This window comes from Pezoporus flaviventris, unplaced genomic scaffold (assembly GCF_033815535.1).
Source record: "Pezoporus flaviventris isolate CSIRO_AGI_PZ_B2104156 unplaced genomic scaffold, CSIRO_AGI_Pfla_v1 ptg000031l, whole genome shotgun sequence".
NCBI classification, from domain to species: domain Eukaryota; kingdom Metazoa; phylum Chordata; class Aves; order Psittaciformes; family Psittacidae; genus Pezoporus; species Pezoporus flaviventris.
Window position 1 is genome coordinate 67,909,369 of NW_026892579.1, and position 23,008 is coordinate 67,932,376.

At 43.6% G+C, this 23,008-nt stretch overlaps 3 protein-coding genes and 1 long non-coding RNA gene across 8 annotated transcripts in view; 2 read left to right on the forward strand and 2 right to left on the reverse strand.

Annotated features, from left to right (window-relative positions):
• Positions 1 to 2,027, reverse strand: part of ACYP2 (acylphosphatase 2) — a 44,871-nt gene extending 42,844 nt beyond the window's left edge. The window contains exons 1-2 of the mRNA XM_061461749.1: positions 1,919 to 2,027; positions 1,401 to 1,417 (exon numbers count right to left, since the gene is read on the reverse strand). Of these exons, the coding sequence (XP_061317733.1) occupies positions 1,401 to 1,417; positions 1,919 to 1,988 (87 nt within the window). The 5' untranslated portion in view covers positions 1,989 to 2,027. The remainder of the gene's footprint in view (positions 1 to 1,400; positions 1,418 to 1,918) is intronic.
• Positions 1 to 23,008, reverse strand: part of NPHP1 (nephrocystin 1) — a 179,074-nt gene that overhangs the window by 16,534 nt on the left and 139,532 nt on the right. The window lies entirely within an intron of this gene.
• On the forward strand, positions 3,213 to 13,421 carry LOC133273374 (uncharacterized). Its single transcript, XR_009744767.1, has 3 exons — positions 3,213 to 3,363; positions 10,991 to 11,111; positions 12,275 to 13,421. It is a non-coding gene; the product is annotated as an uncharacterized LOC133273374 (long non-coding RNA).
• PSME4 (proteasome activator subunit 4) overlaps positions 17,846 to 23,008 on the forward strand; it is a 60,494-nt gene continuing 55,331 nt past the window's right edge. For 2 of the 3 annotated variants that reach the window (XM_061461700.1, XM_061461701.1), the window contains exon 1: positions 17,846 to 18,110. In XM_061461700.1, coding sequence (XP_061317684.1) covers positions 17,935 to 18,110 — 176 coding nt within the window. In that variant the 5' untranslated portion in view covers positions 17,846 to 17,934. The remainder of the gene's footprint in view (positions 18,111 to 23,008) is intronic. The other variant, XM_061461702.1, reaches the window with a different exon arrangement.

Below are 23,008 nucleotides of genomic sequence, written 5' to 3' on the forward strand. Positions count from 1 at the left end.
AAATGTGAGTTAATTCCCACTTCCATTTTCACAGCTTTAAATACTTCTATTCAAAAAAAGAAATATACACATGATGGCTCCCACCAAGACATCACACTGCTCACAAAAGTCATCTTCCTCTATCACAGGTACATGCATACAAACCTCCTGATGGTGTGAGGCTTTCTTTCTTTACAGAGGCTGAAGTCTTGCTCCCTTATTTAGAAACTTTCAACAGTTTTGATCACAAAGAACTCTATTAATAGCACACTACTACCTTGTACCTACTCTATTCCTTTCTTTAGTTCCTATCACTGCTCATTTTCCTCTTCAACAATTACAGTGTCTAAACTCATTAAATTGGCTACATGAATAAACCTCAGTTTTTCTCCAGTTTTATTTTAAATCTTTTCCCCTTTAAAATTCTGCCCCAGCTGCTGCACTACTAAGAAAAATAAGGTCATAATTATATTGGTTTTCTAGTATTTTTGCAATACCACAACAAATTAGAATCATTTGCCCAGCTATTCACTTCTTGTGATAAAAGCAGGAACTTCCAAGTACATTGCTTTTTGAGGTGTGGGCTGGGTTTTTTTGTGGCAATACCCAAAACAGCACACAGATACCAGATGTGCATTATCAGCCTGTTTAGACACCAGTTCTAATGCCAACAGCCAAGCTTCAGGTTAATATGATTACATTTGAAAAGGCAAAACAAATTTCAGGGTAATTTAGCCAATGAAAAGGCATTACTAATTATGAAGAGCATTTTTCAAGAGGATTATGAGCAGTTTGTCCATGCTAACTTGTCCAAAAGCAACTTTTAGGTCTTACATTAAGTGGAGTCCGCTATTCCCAGATAACAAGCTGTTCCTATTGGAAATGTGCCTTCTTGTTTCTTAGGTTCCTGTGAAATTCAAAACTACCTGCTGCACATTCAGAGCTGGAGGAGATATTCAGCTGGAATACGAGCCACAGACTGCGTGCTTGTAGTACACCATTACCAGGAAACACAATGAGTTTCTTAAATACAAGAATGATAATTGCAATTTAAAAAGATTAAATTGGAATACATTTTTTCAGAAGCCAGCATCAAGAATTTCAGGCTTAACCTTTCCAAAGATTAACTTGTTATAACGTCCTTGTGGCCGCACTGTCACAAGAAACCCAAACACAACCTTTAGATACTGTACAAACAAGCAACACGCTTAGTAACCTTTTAAAAATCCATTTTAATGTAACAGTAATAGAAAACAAACGTATTTTTCCCCCTTTAAACCCACTTACACTACTCAGCCTTCTGACCTAGAACTCAAAAGTTCAGCTTGGATATATTTACACTCTACCGACCTGCTGCTGTATTTTTAGCACTGGAAATACTATACTGTAAAGTAGAGCTGGTAAATCAGACATTGCCTTACCATCCTGAAACAAACACCTGGAAAGGAAGGAAAAACACAGTAAAACAGTTTGAAGGAATGCCACTTTCGGGAATTTCGCTTCATATGTATGTATTTTATTGTACATCTAAGTCACCTGCGGTCATTTCTCACAGAAGTTTTAAGGAGGAGTTACTGAATTTTAACATTGGACAAAGTCTATGGAGTTTGGGTACAAGCTGGCCTTGAGCCTCCCCCCCTCGGCGAACGACTACTTCCATTAGAGCAGACAGCACATGCAGCTTTAACGAAGACGTTAAAGAAATCGCCTTTGACTTCATTTTCACCTAAGTTTTGGTGCCTAAGCCGGGAGGCGGCGGCATTCCCACATAACCGCGCTGACAGAAGGTGCTTTAGGGCAGACCGGCCTGTGCTCTGCATGGAACCGGGGAACCTCACACTGGGGACACATTCACCCCTCATTCCACCGCCACCTCGGCGCATGCGCGGCTCCCGGCGCCCCTCACCGCCCGCCCATTGTCCCGTCCCCGTCTCTTCACCTTGCACTCGCCCGAACACTTCGTAATCCACCGACTTGAGCGCGCCGGAGGCCTTGGCCACGGCGGACATGGCAGCCGCGCCGCCGGGAACAGCCGCTGCTCGCTGCGCTCCGGACCGCGGCCGAGCTACGGCACCCGGACGGGAGCGCGCAAGGCTCAAGCTTCCCGCGTTCGCGGCCGCCTCACGCCTAAGGGGGCGGTGTGGGGGGGCATGAACCCCACACACAAACACACCGGGGCGGTCTGTGAGGGACGCGGCCCCGCAGCGCTGAGGGGACAGCAGGCAAAGGCGGCGTGTCCTGAGGAGCAGCGGGCCCTGTAGAGCCGTGAAGGCGGTGTACCTCTTGTATTTGAGGTCAGAACAGCGTCAAGAGAGGAAGGGTTCGGACGAGGCTGCCTCCTCGTTGAGGGCCGCAGCAGTAGGCGTCTGCGCCCAGCTGTGCTTCCCCATCTCAGGCATCAGGTAACCAGCCAGGGATATACAGGGATTATTAAAACACGAAATATTTCACATACGTGGCTGAACTGAGGTAATTTTGACTGATAAAGCGGAAAGTTAAGCAGTTGAAAGCTAAAACGTACAGGAAAAGCAGGGCCAGCGAGAGGCTGGGTTCCTCATCTGGCACGGCATGAGGCGAGATGCAAGCTCACCTCCTGCAAGCTGTTCAGCAAACCTTCAGTGGTACCTATTAGTGCTCCTGTTTTCATTAGCAAGCCTTCCCAGAAGCATTGACATGTAATTTCTTTTGTGAAGATGCTACATGTGCAAAAATACAGAGCAGAAATTGGTTGTTCAATGGGCGGAGTCTCCAACCAACCACCACAGAGATCTTTCTTTACGTTTTCTGTCTGCTTGCAGTTTAATCCCCCCTCGTTTGCCTTTCCTGAAACATCCAAGTGTTTTCAGGCAGAATCCTACAACTTATAACCAACTTCAGAGGATGAGCTCAGCCTGCCCTTACCAACACAACAGCAGGTGAACTGTGACTTTACACTAAAAGTCATTTGCTGTCTCCATTAGGCAATTCCCTCCCACACACCACTTCATGTCCTAGCAGTAATGCAGCATAACCCTTTGGTTAACTTAAGGGTTGCTTATCTGCTTGGATCTCAAAACAAGAGGGCTGTTAATAGATATCAAAACATGAAATTGTTTTCCTGAGCACATCAGTTAACGAGGGAAACAACATTCAAGCCAGGGCAGAACAAAACTACTCAGAAGATTTCCAGTACCACAGGGAACAGGAAGAGAATGGACAAAGTTTCATCGTTTGCTTTAACTGCACAGCCTTTGCCTTGGCAGGGATTATACATTTTGCTAGTGGTGCATCAGCACCATTTTGTTTTTGAGGAGGAGGATTCTACAGAAAGAGGAGCGGAAAGCAGCAAAGACGGAAAGTCCTCTGTCATTTGCTGCCATCTATCAGCAGTGAAGAGCAAGACAGGTAAAAAATAAACGTACAATAGAGCCTATTTACAGTACAAAGCATTGTAACACAAGCCTTTAAACCAGAGCTTGTTCTGGTATGATTACACTGTCCTATGTGCAGATTCCAGGGCTGGCAATGTCAACCTTTGTTTTAGCAGAGAATCTTTGACGTTTCAAGTTGAGTTCTCAATGTCACTCAGGTCTCCTCCTTTCTGCACTGGCTTTTTCTCAGCATGGGGACCCATTCCTGTGCCTGTCTTTGAGAGCTTCCAGGCTCAGAGATACTCTCATCTCCTGGCTTCCTATTGTTATTGTCCTTTTTCTGACAAGTCTGTTTAAGATTTTTTCCTTTGTTTGCCATAAGAACCTTTTGCCACTCTCCCTACACAAATCTGAGTTTTTCATTATTTTCACCATACAGAGCCTGAAGAACTCCAGAAGATGAAACTCCATGAAACATCTAATACTTTACAGTCAAAGTAATCAGTATTAGTTATCAAACAATATTCAAATACCCCAAGTAACAAGAGAGCTTTATCATATACTATCACTAAATGGTTTGTGTTGGAAGGGAGCTTAAAACTCACCCAGTTCCAACCCCTGCCACAGGCAGGGACACCTTCCATTAGAGCAGCTTGATCCAAGCGCCTGTGCCCAACCTGGCCTCAAACACTGCCAGGGATGGGGCAGCCACAGCTTCTCTGGGCACCCTGTGCCAGCGCCTCAGCACCCTCACAGGGAAGAGCTTCTGCCTAAGAGCTCATCTCAGTCTCCCCTTGGGCAGGTTCAAGCCATTCCCCTTGGCCTGTCCTTGCAGGCCCTTTTCCAAAGCCCCTCTCCAGATTTCCTGCAGCCCCTTTAGGCACTGGAGCTGCTCTAAGGTCTCCCTTTAAAGAGCCTTCTCTTCTCCAGGCTGAACCAGCCCAGCTCTCTCAGCCTGTCTATCAAGACATGTAGACACTCTCTGTGAAATCAATGAAGTTTACCCCATTTTCAGCTGGTTACTCGGGGGAAGGGGGGGAGGGCGGCTAAGAATTGGCTGGTTGCACATCCTAAAGCTACAGGCAATTGTAACAAATGCTGAACACCTACCTCTGTCAAGGCATAAGATATATTCTTTGATTATACTGCAGAGGAATGCAAATGACTAAGAACATTTCCTGCAACAAACCTTTAGAATGAACTTGAGTATGAACAAAAAAACGTAATGCCATAAGATCTGTATATCATCTGAAGATGAAATAGTCTTTCATACTGCTGCCAGCTTTGCTATAACCACATGTTGGATTCAGTTTGCTACTGAGTAAATATAGGTGACCCTTTTTATTACTAAAACAAAGCAGCAACAGTCATGATTAATACCTGAGTGAGACATTCAAGACTGCAGTGAATGAATTTGTGATGATCATTATGGTGCCAGTTTGTTCTGGCCTGTGGTATGCTCACAGCAATCCCCTTTTTAAGATTCATCTCCTATTTCACCATCCTAATTTCACTTTTCTGATCACTACATATCCTTATTAATTCATGAATGTGCTAGCCAACTTTTGTTCCTCTGTCTCCTTCAGAAGTCATTGTTTCGTGTTCATACAGATTGGCTTCTACTACCAGCATAGTGTTACCTAGGAACAACTATTACTACAACTTAAGCTTTCACAGAAGGGCTTCTTTATTCTGAAGGCTGCTTAGAAAGGTGCTTTATTTGGCAAGTTTCTTGAAATTGGGGAAAACTCTATTGTTAATAGGGCCAATATGACCACTGCCTCTACTAGGTCATCTGCCTCTACTCTGAGCAGTAACCCTTTAAGAAATCCTCCCAGTACTTGCTCCAAGTGAGGAAAAGTTTTCCCACTACTCTGTTTTTAATCATAACATAAAGAAAGGATATATTTAAGAATATTATTGTTTGAAAACACCAAGAACCTACTACATTGCAGCCAAACATCAGGGAACAGCACAACTGCTGCTACAAAAGGAGACAAGGGTGGCCCTAACACTTAAGTGACACAGTCACAGAGTACCTGAGCAGGGCCAGCAGAGCCAAGCGCTAGTAGCGGGATCCATCCAGAAGCAGCAGAAACCTGGAAACACAGCTACAACATAGAAATAAGAGGTATCCTAGAGATAAGGCTGAAGACAGAGCTGAAGATTAATTCACCTATGATTTATGAGAAATGAATGTGCTCAGCCCTGAGCTTAAATGGAGTTCTGGAGCAAGGAGCTGAGGGGGTGTGGTTGGGTCCCAGGTGGGGCTGGTCAGGGCAGTTAGAGCTATTGATGCCCTTGACACTGACCACTATCAATAACAACTGTTTGATAAAAGAATCTATTATTTATCAAGCTTTTGTTTTGGTTGTTAAAGTTATTTTGAAAGTTGTAGCTTCATTATTTATCCTTTTGTTCATCTCTGGCACAGAATAGTTGGAGAAGCATTAAAACCTTATTTCCCTTCAATACTTACCACTACTCCTGCCTTCTTTCTGCGTGGCTGTCACCTCACACCCCCATATCCACTCAAGGTTTTCCACTCCTAAAGCTACTATCTTTAGCGTACACACAATATCCCATCAGGCACATAACCTCCCACCTCACTGTCTTAATTCATCCCTCAGCTTGTAACTATGCTGCTATTTTTCTGCACCATTTTAATTTAAATGGATCCTCCTCAGTCCTGTCTGTGGTTTGCATTTCTGCCCTCCTGCTACCTTTTTGTAGAGTTTCTTACACAATCTACAAACTGTTAACATTCCAGCCTTTTCTTTGGCATTCTGGATCTCTCACCATCAACTTCCTAGCTGATATCTTCAGTTGTATATTTTCTTAAAAATTTTTAATATTTGGGCACTCTGTTTTATCACTCTGTTTATCTGAACTAAGCTCTAAACCTGATTCACTTGTTGGTCCCCAGCTGATTTTGATGAGTGATTTCCAAAGGATGCCAAAGCCTCTAGATACAAAGAGCTACTGCTGTTGTTGCCTGGTTATTGCTGTTACCTAGGGAGCACTGAGCACCCAGGAAGAGGGTTAGAAGCTATGAAAGCTTAGCTTGTCTTTTCTAGCTTCTCTTCTTGCTTGTTTTCCATCAAATGCAATATGTATTTGTCTCTGGGTTTTATTCTTTAAAATAATGCCCTGTCCTTCCTTTATGCTTGCTTCTTCAAGCAAAATTGCTCTCTACTTTTTTTCACTGGCCTTCCTCTTTCCCTTGTTCCCTTATCACAGTTTCTTTTCATAAATTGTATTCACGCTCATTACTTTACTTCTGAATAAAAAGTAATAGGATTTCCATTTTTACACCAATTGTTTCATGCTTGTACAAACTTCTTCAGGGTCTTTATTTTGTTGTCTCATTTAAATTGTATCTAAATATACAAAAACTTTTTGAAGGTTTAATGTTGACCAACTGTTCAGTAAGATATGCCCTTGCTTCATCCTGTCAGTAGCTGTTGTATTTTCCTTCGCTGTAAAGATGAGATTTAGAACCCTGAAGGACAAGACAGGCACACAGTGGGATTCTTGAAGTGCCTTAGCCTGCCTTCTTCAGTACAAGATGTAAAACAATGGTTTGTTGCAAAACTAACAAATGGAAATGTTCTAATCATGCAGAAATAAATGCTAAATAACTTTCATTCCCTAAACTGTAGCAAAGACAGTGAAGGGTTTCTAACCTGTAAGGGGTTTGCCAGGGCCATTACCAATAGCCATAAGCAGCTGCTTTAGAGGAAATTAAAAATCAAGTGGAGTGGTTGTTAAAGTGTCAACTGAAGTAAAGATTTAAGCTTTAGATACTTTCCATACAGTATATTCATATACTATAGAGAGTCTAAGCCCTCTGCAGAAAAGTGTAGGAAAAAGGGTGTGTGTGGAGAGAGAGCATTTAGATACAAGTTAACAAGCCAAAAAAGCAAAGTAGTGTTTGGCAAAAACCAAAGTCTCATGTTAAAATAGAACACCACAGGAGGAAACAGTTTTCTTTAGCTGCATCATAAATGCAAAATTACTTTGTACTGTAGAACTGCAAAACTTGAAAATCAAGCATGTAAATTTTAGAGAATCTTAGAGAATGAGCTACCTGGTTACTTATATTGTAATTATACAATGTGTATACAATAGTGTAACCTAGAGAAAAGTGTTAACTGAATGGTTGAAAAAACTACTGTGTTCAGTTTTGGAAGAGGAAAAATACAGATGAAAGATTGCTGAAGTAATAATGCATGGACAAAAATCACAATTGTAGAACATTTGCTTGCTGGTTGACTGACTAAATACATTATAGACGTATCAACGGGACACCCATCACACAGGCAGGTGACTTGGCTACACCATTTGTTTCCTGACCCAACTCCAGCAATGTGACTGATGTGGGAGGACCCCACACCTGTGCCAAGGCCCACTGCAGCAAGTGCAGTGTTGTGCGTAGGAGGGGTCATGCCCACACACATCACATTGCAGGACTACAGCCAAACCTTGCATGGATGGCACCTAAATTTGTCCCTCTCATGCTCTATAATCCTGGGCTGCTTATATAAAGGAGCTCAAGTTATATGGTGACAGATATGAAACTGTGAGCTAACAAACATGTAAAAGCAATGTGAGTCAGGAAGAAGTTGATTCTGCATGCAAACAGTGTTAAAGTTCCTCAACTTAGCAAGCAGCTCTTTTGGAGTTGTCGTGATCTCTGTTTTACCTGAATTATCATTTATCAAATTGAAATGTCATGTTCCCTGAGGTTTTACTGGAGACACCAGTGAGGTCCAAAGAACAGAAAGTGCAGAGGGACTGGGGCTCAGTGAAGAAGGGGAGCCCAGGCCTCCTTCTTACAGTTAGAGGGAGCACATGAGAAGTCTTAGTCACGTAGCTTGATACGAGAGCAGGAAATTTATCTGACATTTTATTAAGTATCCATTCACAGAAAAGTCATTAAAATTTGGGGAAATACATTGACTGAGCTGCTGGTGCTGATTATATTTTCTCTTCTTACGCAATACACTGAGGGGGAGATGTGGTCATTTAAAGCAATTAGTTCTTTATTCCCTTTGAAATATGGGAAATTCAAGCACCACCCTTCCCACAGCCACTAGAACAATGATGTCAGATTTCGTGGAGGATTTAGGGCTCTATAAAAGACCTAAGAAAGCACAAAGGAGTGTGGGCTGGGAAAGGAATGGTTCAGAATGGAGGTGGGTTGACAGCTGTTACGTTTTGCAGTTCTATGAAACAACTTGATTCATTCTCATTAGCTGCATTAACCCACCATTTCTTCTCAAAAGCAACAAAGAGAAACCCTAATTAGTGTTTCAGCATCTTGCCGTGTGTTAGTGGAGCCTGTGTCATCAGGTATTTCAGTCCACTCTTACTGAATTGATTACCACTTCAGTTCTTGGGACTGGATAGCTTCAAAAGCTTAATTTGGGCTGAAATAGATAAAATAGATATGCTATTATTACAGGGGTATCTGAGAACAAGTGATGTCCAGGCAGGTGCTGTTGGAGTGGGGGGTTGGAATAGCTTCTTAGATTTAGCAATAAATATTGGCATATTGTCATTTTAATTCAGACATTTCTCTGGGAACATAAAGAGTCTGTTCCAAACATTTGCTTTAAGTTCCCATAATGCCGCCTCCTTAAACTGGTATATTGAATTATTATTTCTGCTAGAAAATTAAATGGTAAATTAGTAATAGCAATGAGAACAAGCTGACATGCTCATCTTGCTAAGATAAAAAGAGAGAAATCCTGAAGAGCACTAAGTCCATAGATTGCATCTATATTGTAACACAAAATCTCTCGGATGGTTTCATATGGTCCTTCTGTTCTCGTTTCATTGTCCCCCAGTACAGGATCTTGTTCTGGTAAGAGTATGCTGACCAGTATCACAATCTTTGCCTGAAGAGGTGATGTTGCTGCATTCATGGTGTCCATCTGCCTGTTACCTCCCATATCTTTCTCCAGGTTTGAATCTGCTGGCTGACTCCAGTCAAATGAGGAAAGCATGTTTAAAAGACATTAACATGTAATGAATTTGGTGAAAATCAGCATCTGGATGAAGGAAGATGCTCTCTTGCCTCTGAAAGGTGGAATGAAGCTCTAGAAATACATACCACGTTATCTAGATGCAGCAGGCAACACTAATGCCTGCCATAGGTATGAAACAGACGCCTACAGTGGAGTCCTGCATACCCTCTCTTTTGTCCTAAGGTTGCTGCTGTCAGACCCAAACTTCCATCCATTCTTATACCATAAAAACATCAGTAGTTCTGATCAAATGGGAGGAATCAGCATGGTTTTTGTAGCAATAATTCAAATCAACTTGAATGCTTTTGAGGAATCACTGGTTATATGGAAAAGGGTGATCTGGTGGATAGCAGTGTTTCTGGAGTTTTAAAAAGGTTTTGACAGAATCCTGTATGGAATTACTCTGAGCAGTGCCACTGTGAAGAACTATAGAAGTATTTCAGTAACTAAATGACTGGGCATGGAAAAGTCAGACTAAATTCAGTGTTATTAAACAAAGTCATGTGCTGAGCAAAGGCACTACAAACTATGCAAACACAGCTTGGTTTCTAAATGAGCCATTTATTCAAGAAACCAGTTCTGGAGTTAATGTGCGGAGTTTTATAAGATCAATGTAAGGCTCAGCAGCTGTCAAGGAAAACCCTTAGGAGAAGAATGTTAACTGAAAGCAAAACAGAAAATAACCCACAGGTCACTGTGCAAACCCTGGCTGTACCAAATACCCTGCTCTAGCCATTCCTCAGCCCAAAATCAGCAGAAAAGGCAACAGACAACATCAGTAAGGATGATCTGAAGCCTGAAACAGCTTCATATGTTGGAAGGCTAAGCAGAATAACACTATCCTCTGTCTTCTTGAGACAGAAGACTATTATCCTGTCCAGCAGAGGATACCACACAGGTCTGTGTAATCATAAATGGTCAATAGCCTCATTATTTCTCATATATGAGAACTCACGGGCATCACACAAAATACCAGGTAATATCTTTCTGGCAAACAAAGGGAACAACTTTTCTCACTGTGCATGAATGAGAAAATGCAGCTGCAGAACATCAATGCCAAAGCATAATGAGCTTAAAAAGCAGATGAAGGAGGGGATGAAAACCCGATTTAGCACTATTAAATGTGACAAAATAGCCTGTGACTCAGGACGTCTGTCTGTGAGCTGCACAAAATGGGAAGTGTGCAGAGGGGAAGTAAAATTGTATGAATGCCCAGTTCTTAGTCTTTAGTTCTTCATTTTAGTCTTGTCACAGGAAACTGTTCTTTCATGTTTCTGCAGTAAAGACTGAGGTCAGCCTTAGAGAAACTGAAAGCTTTCCTAGAAAAAAAAGAGATGTTTGCATGGTCTGGAAATAGAAAAAGGCACAGAGGCTGGGAATGGAATGGAAAAAGAGGGGAATATCTACAGTCTGAGTGCAGCAGCTGATGTGCTGCAGAGCTGTGTTCAGCAGTGAAAGCACATCAAGCTGTTACGCGCTCTGTCTGCTTGGTAACATCTCTGGTATGCCTGACACCACCCCAAATTCTCTTTCCTCCCAACTTCCCATTTCAAAATGCCCTGTTGTTCAGAGGTATTTGTTTGCTGGGGATTACCAGAGTGGCTCTGACCCAGTTTCTGTTGATTTCAGTGGCTGCCAGGCCTCCTGCTGATACCATTCCGGATGCTGATGACCAATCCCTCACTCAGACAAGGAGGCTGGAATCTCCAAGGACAAGTGTTTTTCCAGCCATGTCTCATCAGACCTTTGGGTGAGCAGATTAATTCATAGGACAGTTATGGGATTTGAGGATGCATTTGGCAAAGCCAGGAAAGCATGAATCAGATTCTGCATTCATCCACTGCAGTACTGCTGAAAAAGAAAACACATGGGGGCTGCAAATAGTGGTATCGCTGTGAGGATGTAACAGTTAACACTACTGCATTGTCCTGCAGAGCTCTCTTTTGAGATTACAAACTCTCTTTTCTGTTCTTTTTGTTCAAGACAGATTCTCTTTCTCGCTTGATTTTTTTAAGCCTCCTTAGTTCTTTCACCCACCCAGTTCTTGGTACTTTGCCCAACAGAAGGGCAGCTTCTGGCTTTATTCTAAATAGGGCTCAGTTTCCACTGGGCTTAGCCTTTAAGTTACAATATACAAATGTGGCAAAAGTGACTTTGCCCTCTCCTTGGGGTTCCTCTGGATTTCCAGTCCTATTGTGTTCCTTAATTAGAGCATTCCTTCTATCCTAAATGGCCTTTTTGACAGTTACAATTGCAAGAGGTTGTTATGAAGCCTTGAGTTACAGTCATTGTTTCACCTTGAACTGTACTTAATGGGACACCTGACTAGAATAAACCCACCAATTTACAGTTCCTTAAATTCCAGTTTTAGTCCCTGACACAGACACAATTATCCCTGTGTTACTAGGACATGGGCACAACCAACTTGTCACATTAGCCCAAATGAATGCTATTTATCATTCATGTTTCATGTGAGCCTCTCCCAGGTTTGTTCATCTGCTGCTTGTCTCCGTAACACCCCCTGAGAGAAGCTGCTGCTTTAGAGGTGTGCCAAAAAGTCTACTGTGCAGATTCAATGCATAAAAGCCTGGGGCCAGAAGCAAAGTATGAATCATTCTTTAGCAGGAGAGAAAGGATTGGTGGCTTCAGGGAATGTTGAAGTGAGTTTGCCTCTCCTCCAGAATTCATAAATACTTAATGTCTCTGATCCACACATTGAAACAGTGAACACAAAATCCTCCTAAAGAGTTAAAGCCTAAACAACCACTTGAGCAAAGGCTGTGATAAACACAATTATTTGTGCTGAATGCTGCTTGAAACAAGATGGAAAACCTGAACAAGGATTTTTGGCTGTTACTTGATTTATCCTGTGTTGGGAAAACAGATCTTATACTTTTTTCTTTATCTTTTTAGATAGACACTGCCATTTTCTTCTCCTAACTGGAACAACATGGAAGACCTTATATGTTCAGCTAATGCCTAATTCAAAAGTGGAGAGACTGCAGATATTTTAGGATGAGTAGTTCACAGCTTCCATCCATCAGTGAGATCCAAAGGGGTTTTGCAGGCTCTTCTAAAAGAAAATACAGTTTTCTAAAGCAAAGCAGCACTCTGCTGTGTGTGATACCCCACTGAAGTCAACAACAAGTGGGATACTATCAAACAAGTTGGTATTTCACAGTCTGTTCCTATTTTGAAAGATAAATCCTGCCCAGAGAAGTTACATAGGATTGCCTTTTAGCTCACGTAAGAACTGGAAAGAGACTAAAATGAGAGAACTGACAACTGCAGATGAAGATGCAACGGATGCATTTACCACTGCAAATAAAAACACCATCATCTACTCAAGCCCTTAAAGTGAGGTTTGCTACAACTCAGCTTTGGCAACCACAGAGTAGCTGCGTGAAACAGCAGTGTCCATGGTGAGCAGTGTTGCCATGGGACAGTGTTGCTCTGATTTCCTAGAAGAGCTGGATCACTCGTGTTGACCTTTGCGAGTTCACTGTCATCACATGCTCCTCTGCAGCTGATTTCTGTTTGGCAGGGCTATGCGACAGAAAAAGCCACCTCAGTGCCTCAAGAGGAGAGAAAAAAAGTCTCTTTCCCCCAAGTTGGATGCATTTATTTCATATCCAAAGAATTGTTATTTATTCCAGATAGCTGCAAGTAATTTGGAGAGAAATCAGCAGGAAACTCCTATAATGAGGCTTAAGTCTATCATATTTTTTCCCTGCAGGCATAACAGTTTCCAGAGATATATTCAGGAGTTTCAGATATGTAAAGGAAACAGACTGTCAAAGCCAGATTCTCTTGTGTGGATTTAAGACAATTTTGCTTTCCATATCTTAGTCAATACGACACCTAAAGAAGAAAGCCAGGGAATGGAGGGGGAAACAAATTTTGCTATAAATTAATTTATTTCACCAAGCTGAATTTTTCTTCTCCTCTTACAGTTACTGTCCAGTCTTGTAAGAACAGGAACCCACCAACTTTAGCTGGGAAAGAGTGAAGGCCAAACAATATCTTGTGATATAACTGAGGATGGATTTAACTGTCATAAACAGAACCGCTGAGAAGGTAAAAGATAGCAGTGTTACCCATATTCAGTCAGCCTTGTAGGTAGTAAAGTTGTACAGATCATACAGGTGTGATAATATTTTAATCCCTTCACAAGTGCCTTTTGTTTATGTTTAATGTAGGCTAAACTGAGAAACATTCCACTTCTGTTGGAACGTGTATCTAAACAGGCATTACAGAAACAGAACAGCATCTGGGCCACTCACTACAAGAGAGACACTGAGGTACTGGACAGGGCCAGAGAAGGGCAACGGAGCTGGTGCAGGGCCTGGAGCACAAGTGTGATGGGGAACAGCTAAGGGACCTGGGGGAGCATTGGAACAGGCTGCCCAGAGCAGTGGTGGGGTCACCATCCCTGGAACTGTTCATACACCATGTAGGCAAGGCCCTCAGTGCCATGGGTTAGTGGTGGCTTTGGCAGTGCTGGGGAATGGTTGGACTTGATGATCTTAAAGGCTTTTTCCAACCTCATTGATTCTATGATTCAGTATATGTGCTTTAGGTGATGCTGAACCACCTCCCCATCCAATCTGAAACATGCAATAGAGTATTTAGGCAGCCTTACTTTAGGGACCTAAAATTAGTTCCTCTGAATCACGCTTCAGAAGAACCTATTTTTGTCCCATGGGATACAGAAAACTTAAGTTCTTCAGCACCTCACTCAGATCCTGCAATCACTCTTGCCCCATGCTCCAAATAGATGTAGTCTCTGTCAAACAGAACTTTGTGCAATAAGTGTGCTTATGAGTTGTAGTCTTATTGACTACTATTGAGGTGCAACATATTTTTCCTCAATAAAGTAAAGGAGGTCATATGTCTCTAGGTGAGATATATCTAGGTACAAACCAGCACAGATACGTTGTTTTTAAAATCAGTGTTTCTATTTCTTTGGCTTAAAACTACTGATTTAAATCACACTCCTGTGTTTCAGAAGATGGGTTAGAGTGACTAATCTTACTACCATCTTGCTCACACAACTGCAGTTGACTTCCTAGGGGCACAGTAGGTGTAATTACTGCTCATCCCTGTTTATACCATGCAAGGAACTGCTACTACCCAAAATCTGTAGAGCCACCCAGTTTCCCAGGGACAGGGAATTAAAGGCTTTCACAGCAGGCTGCAAGTCCCCATGCTGAAGGGATGGAGCAGTTCCTTGCAGTGAAAATGCCCTTGTTAGTCTGAAGATTTGCAGCCAGGAATCACAGATGCTTCTTCCTGGAGAAAGGAATTTCCTGCCATCTTGCCTGAAAGCTGGTGAGCAGAATGGCAGCAGCTTTTTGACTCTCTTTGGCACCTTCCAGTGCCTGCTTTGGATGAGTGACCAATTTAGAAACCCAGGGATGAGAGGAAGTCTGAGGATCCTCATGACTGACACCACCAAAAAGCAAGCTATTCTTTGTTTCTGCAATGGGGCTCTTGGAGGTATGGGGGTCACAGACCAGGGTAAGTGGGATGCAGGTAACATGAAGCTCCTGTTGGACTGGGTTTTCTTTTACAAACTGTAAAATATATGGAAGTTTCTCTCTCAAAAAGTGAGTCAGGTTGGAAGGGACAGATGGGTCACTAAGCAAAATGTCTATATAAGAAAAGTAGTAGCTTGGGGGCCAAGAGAGCATAAACCATGGTTAAGGCTGAGTGACAAGTTCCCTGAATAGCAGTGACAGTGCTGGTGGTAGCTGACCAAAGGCAGCAAATCATCCAAGGAGGGAACGTGTGAACACTTCACAACGTGACTTACGCCACCGCCAACAGTCCCCATTTCTCATGAATGGGAAGATTGTATTTTCTCTTTCACAACTACAGCACTTGGATTCATCAGTTCTCAGGATTTCATGCCAAAACCAACAGGTTGCAGCCATATTTGGGCTGCTCTCAATTCATATTCCTCCTACTTAATAAGAGATGGAAAAGCTGTGGATGCAAGTAGCACAGACGGGTTCCTTGTTAGGAAAGCGAGCCTCTTGTCATATGACTGGGGAACCAAATGTGCTTTTACACACTCTGCCACCAAAACACATTGCAAACTTGAGGAACAAACTTATTTTTGACTCACTTGGCAAAACATGTCATTTTTTTCCCCATTTAAGTAGCAGAATGCCAGTGTATGGGGGGAAAGGGGAAAGATTAGGGTTTTAATAACTAGTAAAAGGAATTAGTAAATCAGCTATGCAGGAAACACTTTCAGAATGCAAGTACTATATGTGTACTTACTGTGCTGGATTCAGAATCAATTTTTTCCTCGTTTCAGCCTCTGAAAATCATGTTTCTGAGACCACAGAGGGCAGTTTAGTGCAGTGACCACCTCAGGAGCTGACAGCACTCTGCATGTTCTCCCCCAAAAGGTAAGTGTTTAATTCTGGTGGAAGGCAGTGGTGTGTCTGGGGTATGACAGTCACAGGTCGGCTCAGACCAGACAGGCTCCCTGAGGTCAGAGGTGCTTGTTCACAACGCAAAATACTTAGAAATGTGTGAAAAATCAAGCCTCAGTGTCAGGACTAGAAAGAGCAGAAGCTCCAGAGGTATTTTTCTATGATAATGTAGCTATAAAGCAACAGAATAGAGCTCTGAAGTTCCTTCTGGATCTGCCAGCTTCCATTTCAGAACACTGACTGTCAGTTTTTTTTTTTTTTCCTCCAAGTCCAAACAAACTCTGCATGCTTCAGATTTAATCAATGTTTTGCACATTGGAAATGGCTGTTCAGACAAACCACTGTTACCATTAAATTGGAAAGAAGAATTGCCCACATGACAGAAAATAAGGAAATGATTCAGACTTTTCAGTTTCAAGGCACATGTATTTTCACTTATCCTTAAACATGAGGGGTTTTATTACAGGTTCTAGGCCCATTATCCATTTTATCCATGTCTGAACTGACGATAAGACTGTTTTGTAGTGTTCAGCTACTCCTGTTTTCACCACCAAAACACTAAAATGATAACGAGGGATGTGGAGCTGCTGGAGTGAGTGCAGAGGGAGCCATGGAGATGCTGTGAGGGCTGGAGCAGCTCTGCTCTGGAGCCAGGCTGAGAGAGCTGGGCTGGGGCAGCCTGGAGAAGAGAAGGCTCCTGAAGGGGAGACCTGAGAGCAGCTCCAGAGCCTGAAGGGGCTGCAAGAAATACTAGTGAAGTCCAAGTATTTTGTACTAATATAAAGAGTGACAGAGATGAGATTATGTTATACAAAATCTTCAGGGAATGGAAGGGTGTTTCAGAAGTATTGAACACTGAATGGAATCGCTGTGATTCCTTCGGTAAATCAGAGTAGCATGACTCTGCTCATAACGGCTTATGTGCCTATAACACACAGGATTGTTCCCTGTGTCCCCTGCAACATGGACTGGAAATAAAAATAACACCTGATCCCAAAGGCATGTAGAAGATGGTATAAACGTGCTCTTCAGGAAAATGCCATGACAGTATCTGCACACTGTGGGCACTGCTGGCCATGCCTAAGCTTCCTGTGGCATTTCTCCTCTTCCTAATGTGTTTTCAGCACTTAGTTAGCCATGTTTGGGGGATTTTTGTAATATTAAGCAGAGCTACTTTGAGCATAAAGATCAGAAAACAGGATTTGCCCTTGTCATTAGCTTTAAATCTAATCAGGGAGCAGCTGTTGCACAGTCACCATGTCATTCTTGAGGGGAAATTGTATTAATTATATTTAGGACAGCTGGGGATGACTATCAGCACTGCTGGCACCGTTATCACACCCCCACGACGAGCTTCATCCTGCACCCACGGGCTCGCAGCAGGACCAGGCACCATTGAGCTCTTCTGGCTGGTGGTGTTATTTCAAGTAAGCCTCTTAGAGAGCAGCACAATCCGCTGTCAAACCCTGTGGCCAATTACGTCCAGCGTAAAGTCCATCCCCACTGAACATTACAGCAAGCTTTTGGGGGTGAAGAGTGATGCTTGGACTTTGTCTGGAGCTCTGCTGGGAGGTGAATGGTTTTTTTTTCTGAAGTCGGTGTTTGCATGGAATGGTTTGTGTTGAAGGGACCTTGAAGCTCCAACAGCTCCAACCCCTGCCACGGGCAGGGACCCCTTCCACTAGAGCAGCTTGCTCCAAGCCCCTGTGTCCAACCTGGCCTTGAACACTGCCAGGGATGGGGCAGCCACAGCTTCTCTGGGCACCCTGTGCCAGCGCCTCAGCACCCTCACAGGGAAGAGCTTCTGCCTAAGAGCTCAGCTCAGTCTCCCCTCGGGCAGGTTCAAGCCATTCCCCTTGGCCTGGCCCTAGAGGCCCGTGTCCGACAACGCTCTCCGGGTTACTTCGGGCACTGCCAGCCCCCCGGCGGCAGCCCGTTAACCACCCCCAAGGACCCGTTGCTCTCGCCCGTTGCTGTGTTACCGGGGCCGCGAGGGGGGGGGGTGTGACCCGACCCATCCGGTCCTTCCGCCGGAAGTGATCTGCGCGCGGCGCCGTTGCCCGGTGTGTCGTCACGGCGCGGCGCGGAGAGCGGCGGGTGCGGTGCGGCGCGGAGCGGGCAGCGGCCATGGCGCCGCCGCCGCCGCAGAAGGAGATCGTCTACAACAAGCTGCTGCCCTACGGCGAGCGCCTGGAGGCCGAGGCCGCCCGCTTCCTGGCGCACATCAAGGACAACCTGGCCCGGGCCGTGCAGCTCCAGGAGCTCTGGCCCGGGGGGCTCTTCTGGACCAGGAAGCTCTCGACGTGAGTGCCCGCTGTCCGCTCCCCCTTTGCTGTTCGTTGGGCCGGGTTGCCGCGGAAGGCAGGTTCCCCCCATAACGGCTCCGCCCTCCGCCGCTGAGCGCCGGCCGGGCGCCCGCTGCCCCGTGCTCGCCCCGAGCCCGGGCAGTTTCTCTGGGCCCCGTGGTCAGCAGCGGAGAGCCCGCCCGCGGCTTACACAAGGCTCGCCCGGGGAACGGGGGCAAAGGTGGCTGCGTTGTCACTGCTCCCTTCTCGCCTCGGGAGCTTCCCCAGTCGGGTCTTGTGCGTTCGGTTGTTGCGCTTGTCTTCTTTAAAGCCACCTCTCGCCTGCTTAAGTCTCACCTCTTGCCTGTTTAAGTTGCTTGAGCTGCTGTCCCCGTGTAACTTCTGCTGCGGGAGCGTCCAAGAAGTCTTTCCCAAGACGGGCCGGTTGTTAGTTGGGTGCTAGCAGGATTAAATTGAGGTTTAGTGCTGCGTAAACACCGTGGTGTCCTTGATATCTTGCCTGCGCCGTGGCACGGTGTGGTTTGTGCTGATGTTGGCTCTGCTGTGTGTGCTGGCAAGGGGCTTTTCGTGTAGATAAAGCCGCGGTGGTCACATAGATAGCACTGAGTGGAACTTAGGGTTTTCTTAGTCAGTTTTTCAAAGCTAGCTTAACCCTTTTGGGCGCTCCGGTGCTGAAAATGGCAGATGTGACAATGGCTTCTGTCATGTCTTCGTGACTTCCATCACTAAACCACGTTTCTGTGGATGTTTATCAGGGTTTATTTTAGCTGAGTGCTGTGTGCTCTTATAAACAGTTTCCGATGTACTAGAGGTGATGAAACGTGTTTTGTACAAATTTGAGATCTCCACTTACGGTTTTCTTCCCTGCATAAGTAATTTTTTAAGTATTAATAGGGAATTTAATGTATATTTGGCAGTCAAATCTGTTTGATCCGTGTGTATTGCAATCTAAGTGTCCTTATGTTTGCCAAGAGACATTCTTAGATAGAATTACATTGATGGTTACAAAATGACTCACATGTTCGCGTTGTGTGACAGTTTGAACCCGCTTGGAAGCAGTTCAGTACTGTTTCCCTTCCCACCCCCCAGCCATCTGCCAGCTCGCGCTGGTTTCAGTGGTACCTGTAGCCTTTGTACCTGCGGTAGGGCTTCACGTACTAACGGAGTTGAAATGAACTGTAGCAGTTCTTGCTGTGACAAAGCCTGGCATTAACTGAACAAGCTAAACGTGGCACATGAGTCCTTTGAAAAGGTGCAGGACTGTGTTAGACTCTCACCCTGTTACTCACTGTGTAAACTGCAATTACTGTTACCACTTTAGGCTTCAGGGCAGTGAATTTAGCCTATTGAGAACGGCTGCTCTGCCACTTTATGAATCACCGACAGGTCAGGAGACTCTAATTTGTGGTTTTCCACCTACTCTTTGAAGTTTGAATTCACTGTGTGCGTTTGCAGCTTGTCTGTTGCCTTCGAGTCCCGAGATTCCTGTGTGGCATATTGTATCCAGAAAGACTTTTGAGTATGTTTGGATGTTGGCAGGGAAGGAAACAGTGGGCTTGGTTTAAAAATAAGCCGGTGTATTTACCACGAGAGATGTTTTGCTTCTTAGTTTAACTTGACAAAGTGCTTCTGTGGGATGAAATACGTTAATAAAAGTTCAGGCCAGGATGAAACACTTGCAAGCATATGGTGTTTCAATGGCACACCCAGGTCAAACTGGGGGATAATGACAGCAAACTCCAAGTTTTGCTGTCTGATAGTGGGTGGTAATTTATCTCCAAATCAAGTTACTGCTTTCTCTCCCTGCCTGGCCAGCTGTAGTAAGTTGTGCATTTGTTTGAAAACAAAATGCCCAGCATCTTCATAGGGGTGTGATGGCTCTTTAGCTTTGTTACAAGTACCTGAGTTATAAAAGCCAGGGTTCTCACAATGTTCTGTGAAATAATTGACAGTTCAGAACTGTGGGTGATGTGTCTTTATTTCTCACGCAGATACAAATGTTAACATGAACATTATAATACAGAATCCCAGAGTGGTTTGTGTTGAAGGGACACCTTCCACTAGAGCAGCTTGCTCCAAGCCCCGTCCAACCTGTGCATACATATAAAGGAGTAACAGAAAAGACTGCATATGGCTGGTATACTAATACAGTTACATCTCCTCAGGTACTCGCAACTTACACAACCTGCACAAACCCTGTGGAGCGTGAAGAATGAAACTCTAATCTTTTTTCATATGAGTACCAGTTACTATTTCATGGTGACAGCTGAACCCAAGATCTTGCATTTCTGATACTCCCCACAGCTGAAAACATGACTTGCACACAGTTATCTTAAGAGCAGCTCTTTTAGCTGGCTGATGTCACGAACTGAGTAGGAGGTGGGAAAAGCTAAATTGGAGTTGATCAGATAAAATGTCTGTAATCTGATTTGCATGATTATTTTATGCATAAGTTTCAGCCATGGGAACTGGTTCCTTGGTTAGGATGCATGTGAGGAGTGTGGGGAGAGAGAACTCTCTCCTGTGAAGACAGGAATAGTGCAGTTACTTCAGTAACTTCTGGCTTAGTGGGGCTTCTTATGCAAGTACAACTGCTTGCCTTAAAGGCTGGCATTTAAACCTGTCATCATTCCCCCAGGACTCCCCAACTCTGGCTAGTAAAATCTGTACCTTATAAAGCTCTAATCCGGTTGTGAAAGCAGAAGACTGGATCTGAGTTGTGTAACTTGCTACAGTGTGTGTGGAGAAAGCAGGTTGCATCAAAACCATTTGTTCAGGTGGATTTGCATCATACTCTTTTTATGGTCTCTAGGTCAAAAGTAGCTGCTGTTTCAGGTTTTTCCCTCTTTCATGTTTTACCTTGTGTATATAAAATATATACATATATATGTATATATATAAATATATACACAAGAAACCTTGTGTATATATTTAATTTTTATTTTATGATTTTTTAGATCATAGCTTATAAATGAGATTATTAGTATAATAGGAACATTTAATAGCTGCTTTACATGCAGTTGACTGCAGCCTGGAGAGCACACACATCTTCCTGTGCCTTCTACTTCAGTAACAAGGGTAGAGTCGCTGGAGCTGAGGGCCACAGTTTTCTGTTTCTGTTCCTGACAGTGATGGTTTCTGTGCTCGCTGGCTAAAGACTTATTACAAAATGACATTTAACTGCCTTGCTGGAAGGGGTGGAAAAAATGTAGCTCAAGTGTTTTGCATTAGAATGACAGGACACAAATTAGAGTGAGGATGAAAATGTCTCGGTGGGACTTGGCTGAAGTAAGCACTAGAAATCCTGTTTTACATCCATTTCTATCTCATTTTTAACAGGAAAATACAAATTTTCCTTTTGGATGCATAAGCGGTGTGTGTGTATACTGTGTACATGTGATTTAAATAGTCTTGTTGAGCATGATTCATTGTTTGTCATGTCATTACCCAGAAAAAAAAGAGTTTTATAATCATAAACCCATCCTAATCCTGTCCTGGGTGCTGGAAAATGAAACTAGATGGCTGGGAGTTTAGGAGAGTGCTCTACTCAGCTTTGTTATGCAAAGGCAGTTTTTAACTGCGGCAGAGCAGCCAACTTGCTAGGGCAGTTTAGGATGTCCACTTGGTAGGATAGTCCACTTCCCAAAAATAGATCTATTGTAACTGTGGAGTGAGAGATTGGATACCCAATACTTTTGAACAGGGAGTTGTCTTTTTGGTTGTTCATTGTAATCTTCAGAGAGCCTGTACTCTGTACAGCAAAGATACAAATGGAATTTTCACTTCTTAATCAGGGGGTTTGGGTTGTGGGGGTGGGTTTTATGGGGGTTTTTTCCTCTTCATGTAGCGGAACTCCAAACCAGAACCCGGTGTGACCAGCACAATGCAGGACAATTGATGTACCCTTTTTGCAGCTGTGGCAGAGGTTGAGAGCTCATCACAGCTCTGATGGTTTTCTTAAGGGAGGAATGAAAAGGGAAATGAATTAAGATTACAAGAATCATCTGAAGGTAGAGGGTTGGAAGACACCTTAAAGCTCCTTCAGTTCCAGTCCACCTGCCACAAGCAGGGACAAGATGTGCCTTGAAGAACAAGAATTATTTTTGGTTTTACAGCAATTTAGTTCTAGATTATTTTTTCCCCCCCAATAACCCAATTTTATTTTGTTTTTAATCCTGAAGAATCACGTTTATAAGATGAACATACATCTGTGTGATGAGTCCTGAGGCATCCTCCAGGGTTCATGAAGTTCTGCCTATATTCTGTTTAGTAATGGCAATATCTCATCCTCAGTGAGGGGATATTCTGAAGATTCTGCAGATCTCTTCTGTTAGGTTTTGCTCATTTAATCTTGAGGAAAAGGTGATTACCCCCTTTCTAGAAGTAATTATTTTCTGTCAGTGCCTTAATGCACAGTTGGATTAAGACAAGTAATTCACTGGTTTAGACTCTGCATCCCCCCTGCATAAAGAAGCTGTAAATATGGGAGCAGTTTAGCTTCTTGGCCATGGCGATGTCTTTGTGTTCAACACATTTCTGTGTACTTGCCTCCTTCTGTCTCTTAATTAAAGAGCATTTTGTAGCATAGAACTGCTGGTAGCAAATAGCAGGAAAGGTAACCAGCCAAACACTTTGGTTATATATAGCAGCAGTGGCAGATTAATTGGATCTCTTCACAGTGTTTCTTTGTTGTTAAATTGTGTTTTTTCAGGCTTCTGCAGTTTCTTCTTCTTAATCATGTATGAAGAAAAGAAACCAGTATTCTTAGTTGCTTTATCCCTAGTATTATGAGAGTGGAGAAGTCCAGGCAAGTGTGTATGACTGAAGGATAATGAAATGGAAGTTATGGGTCAGAATCCTCTGTTCCATGGTGAAAGGAGCCCTTGGTGTTGCTG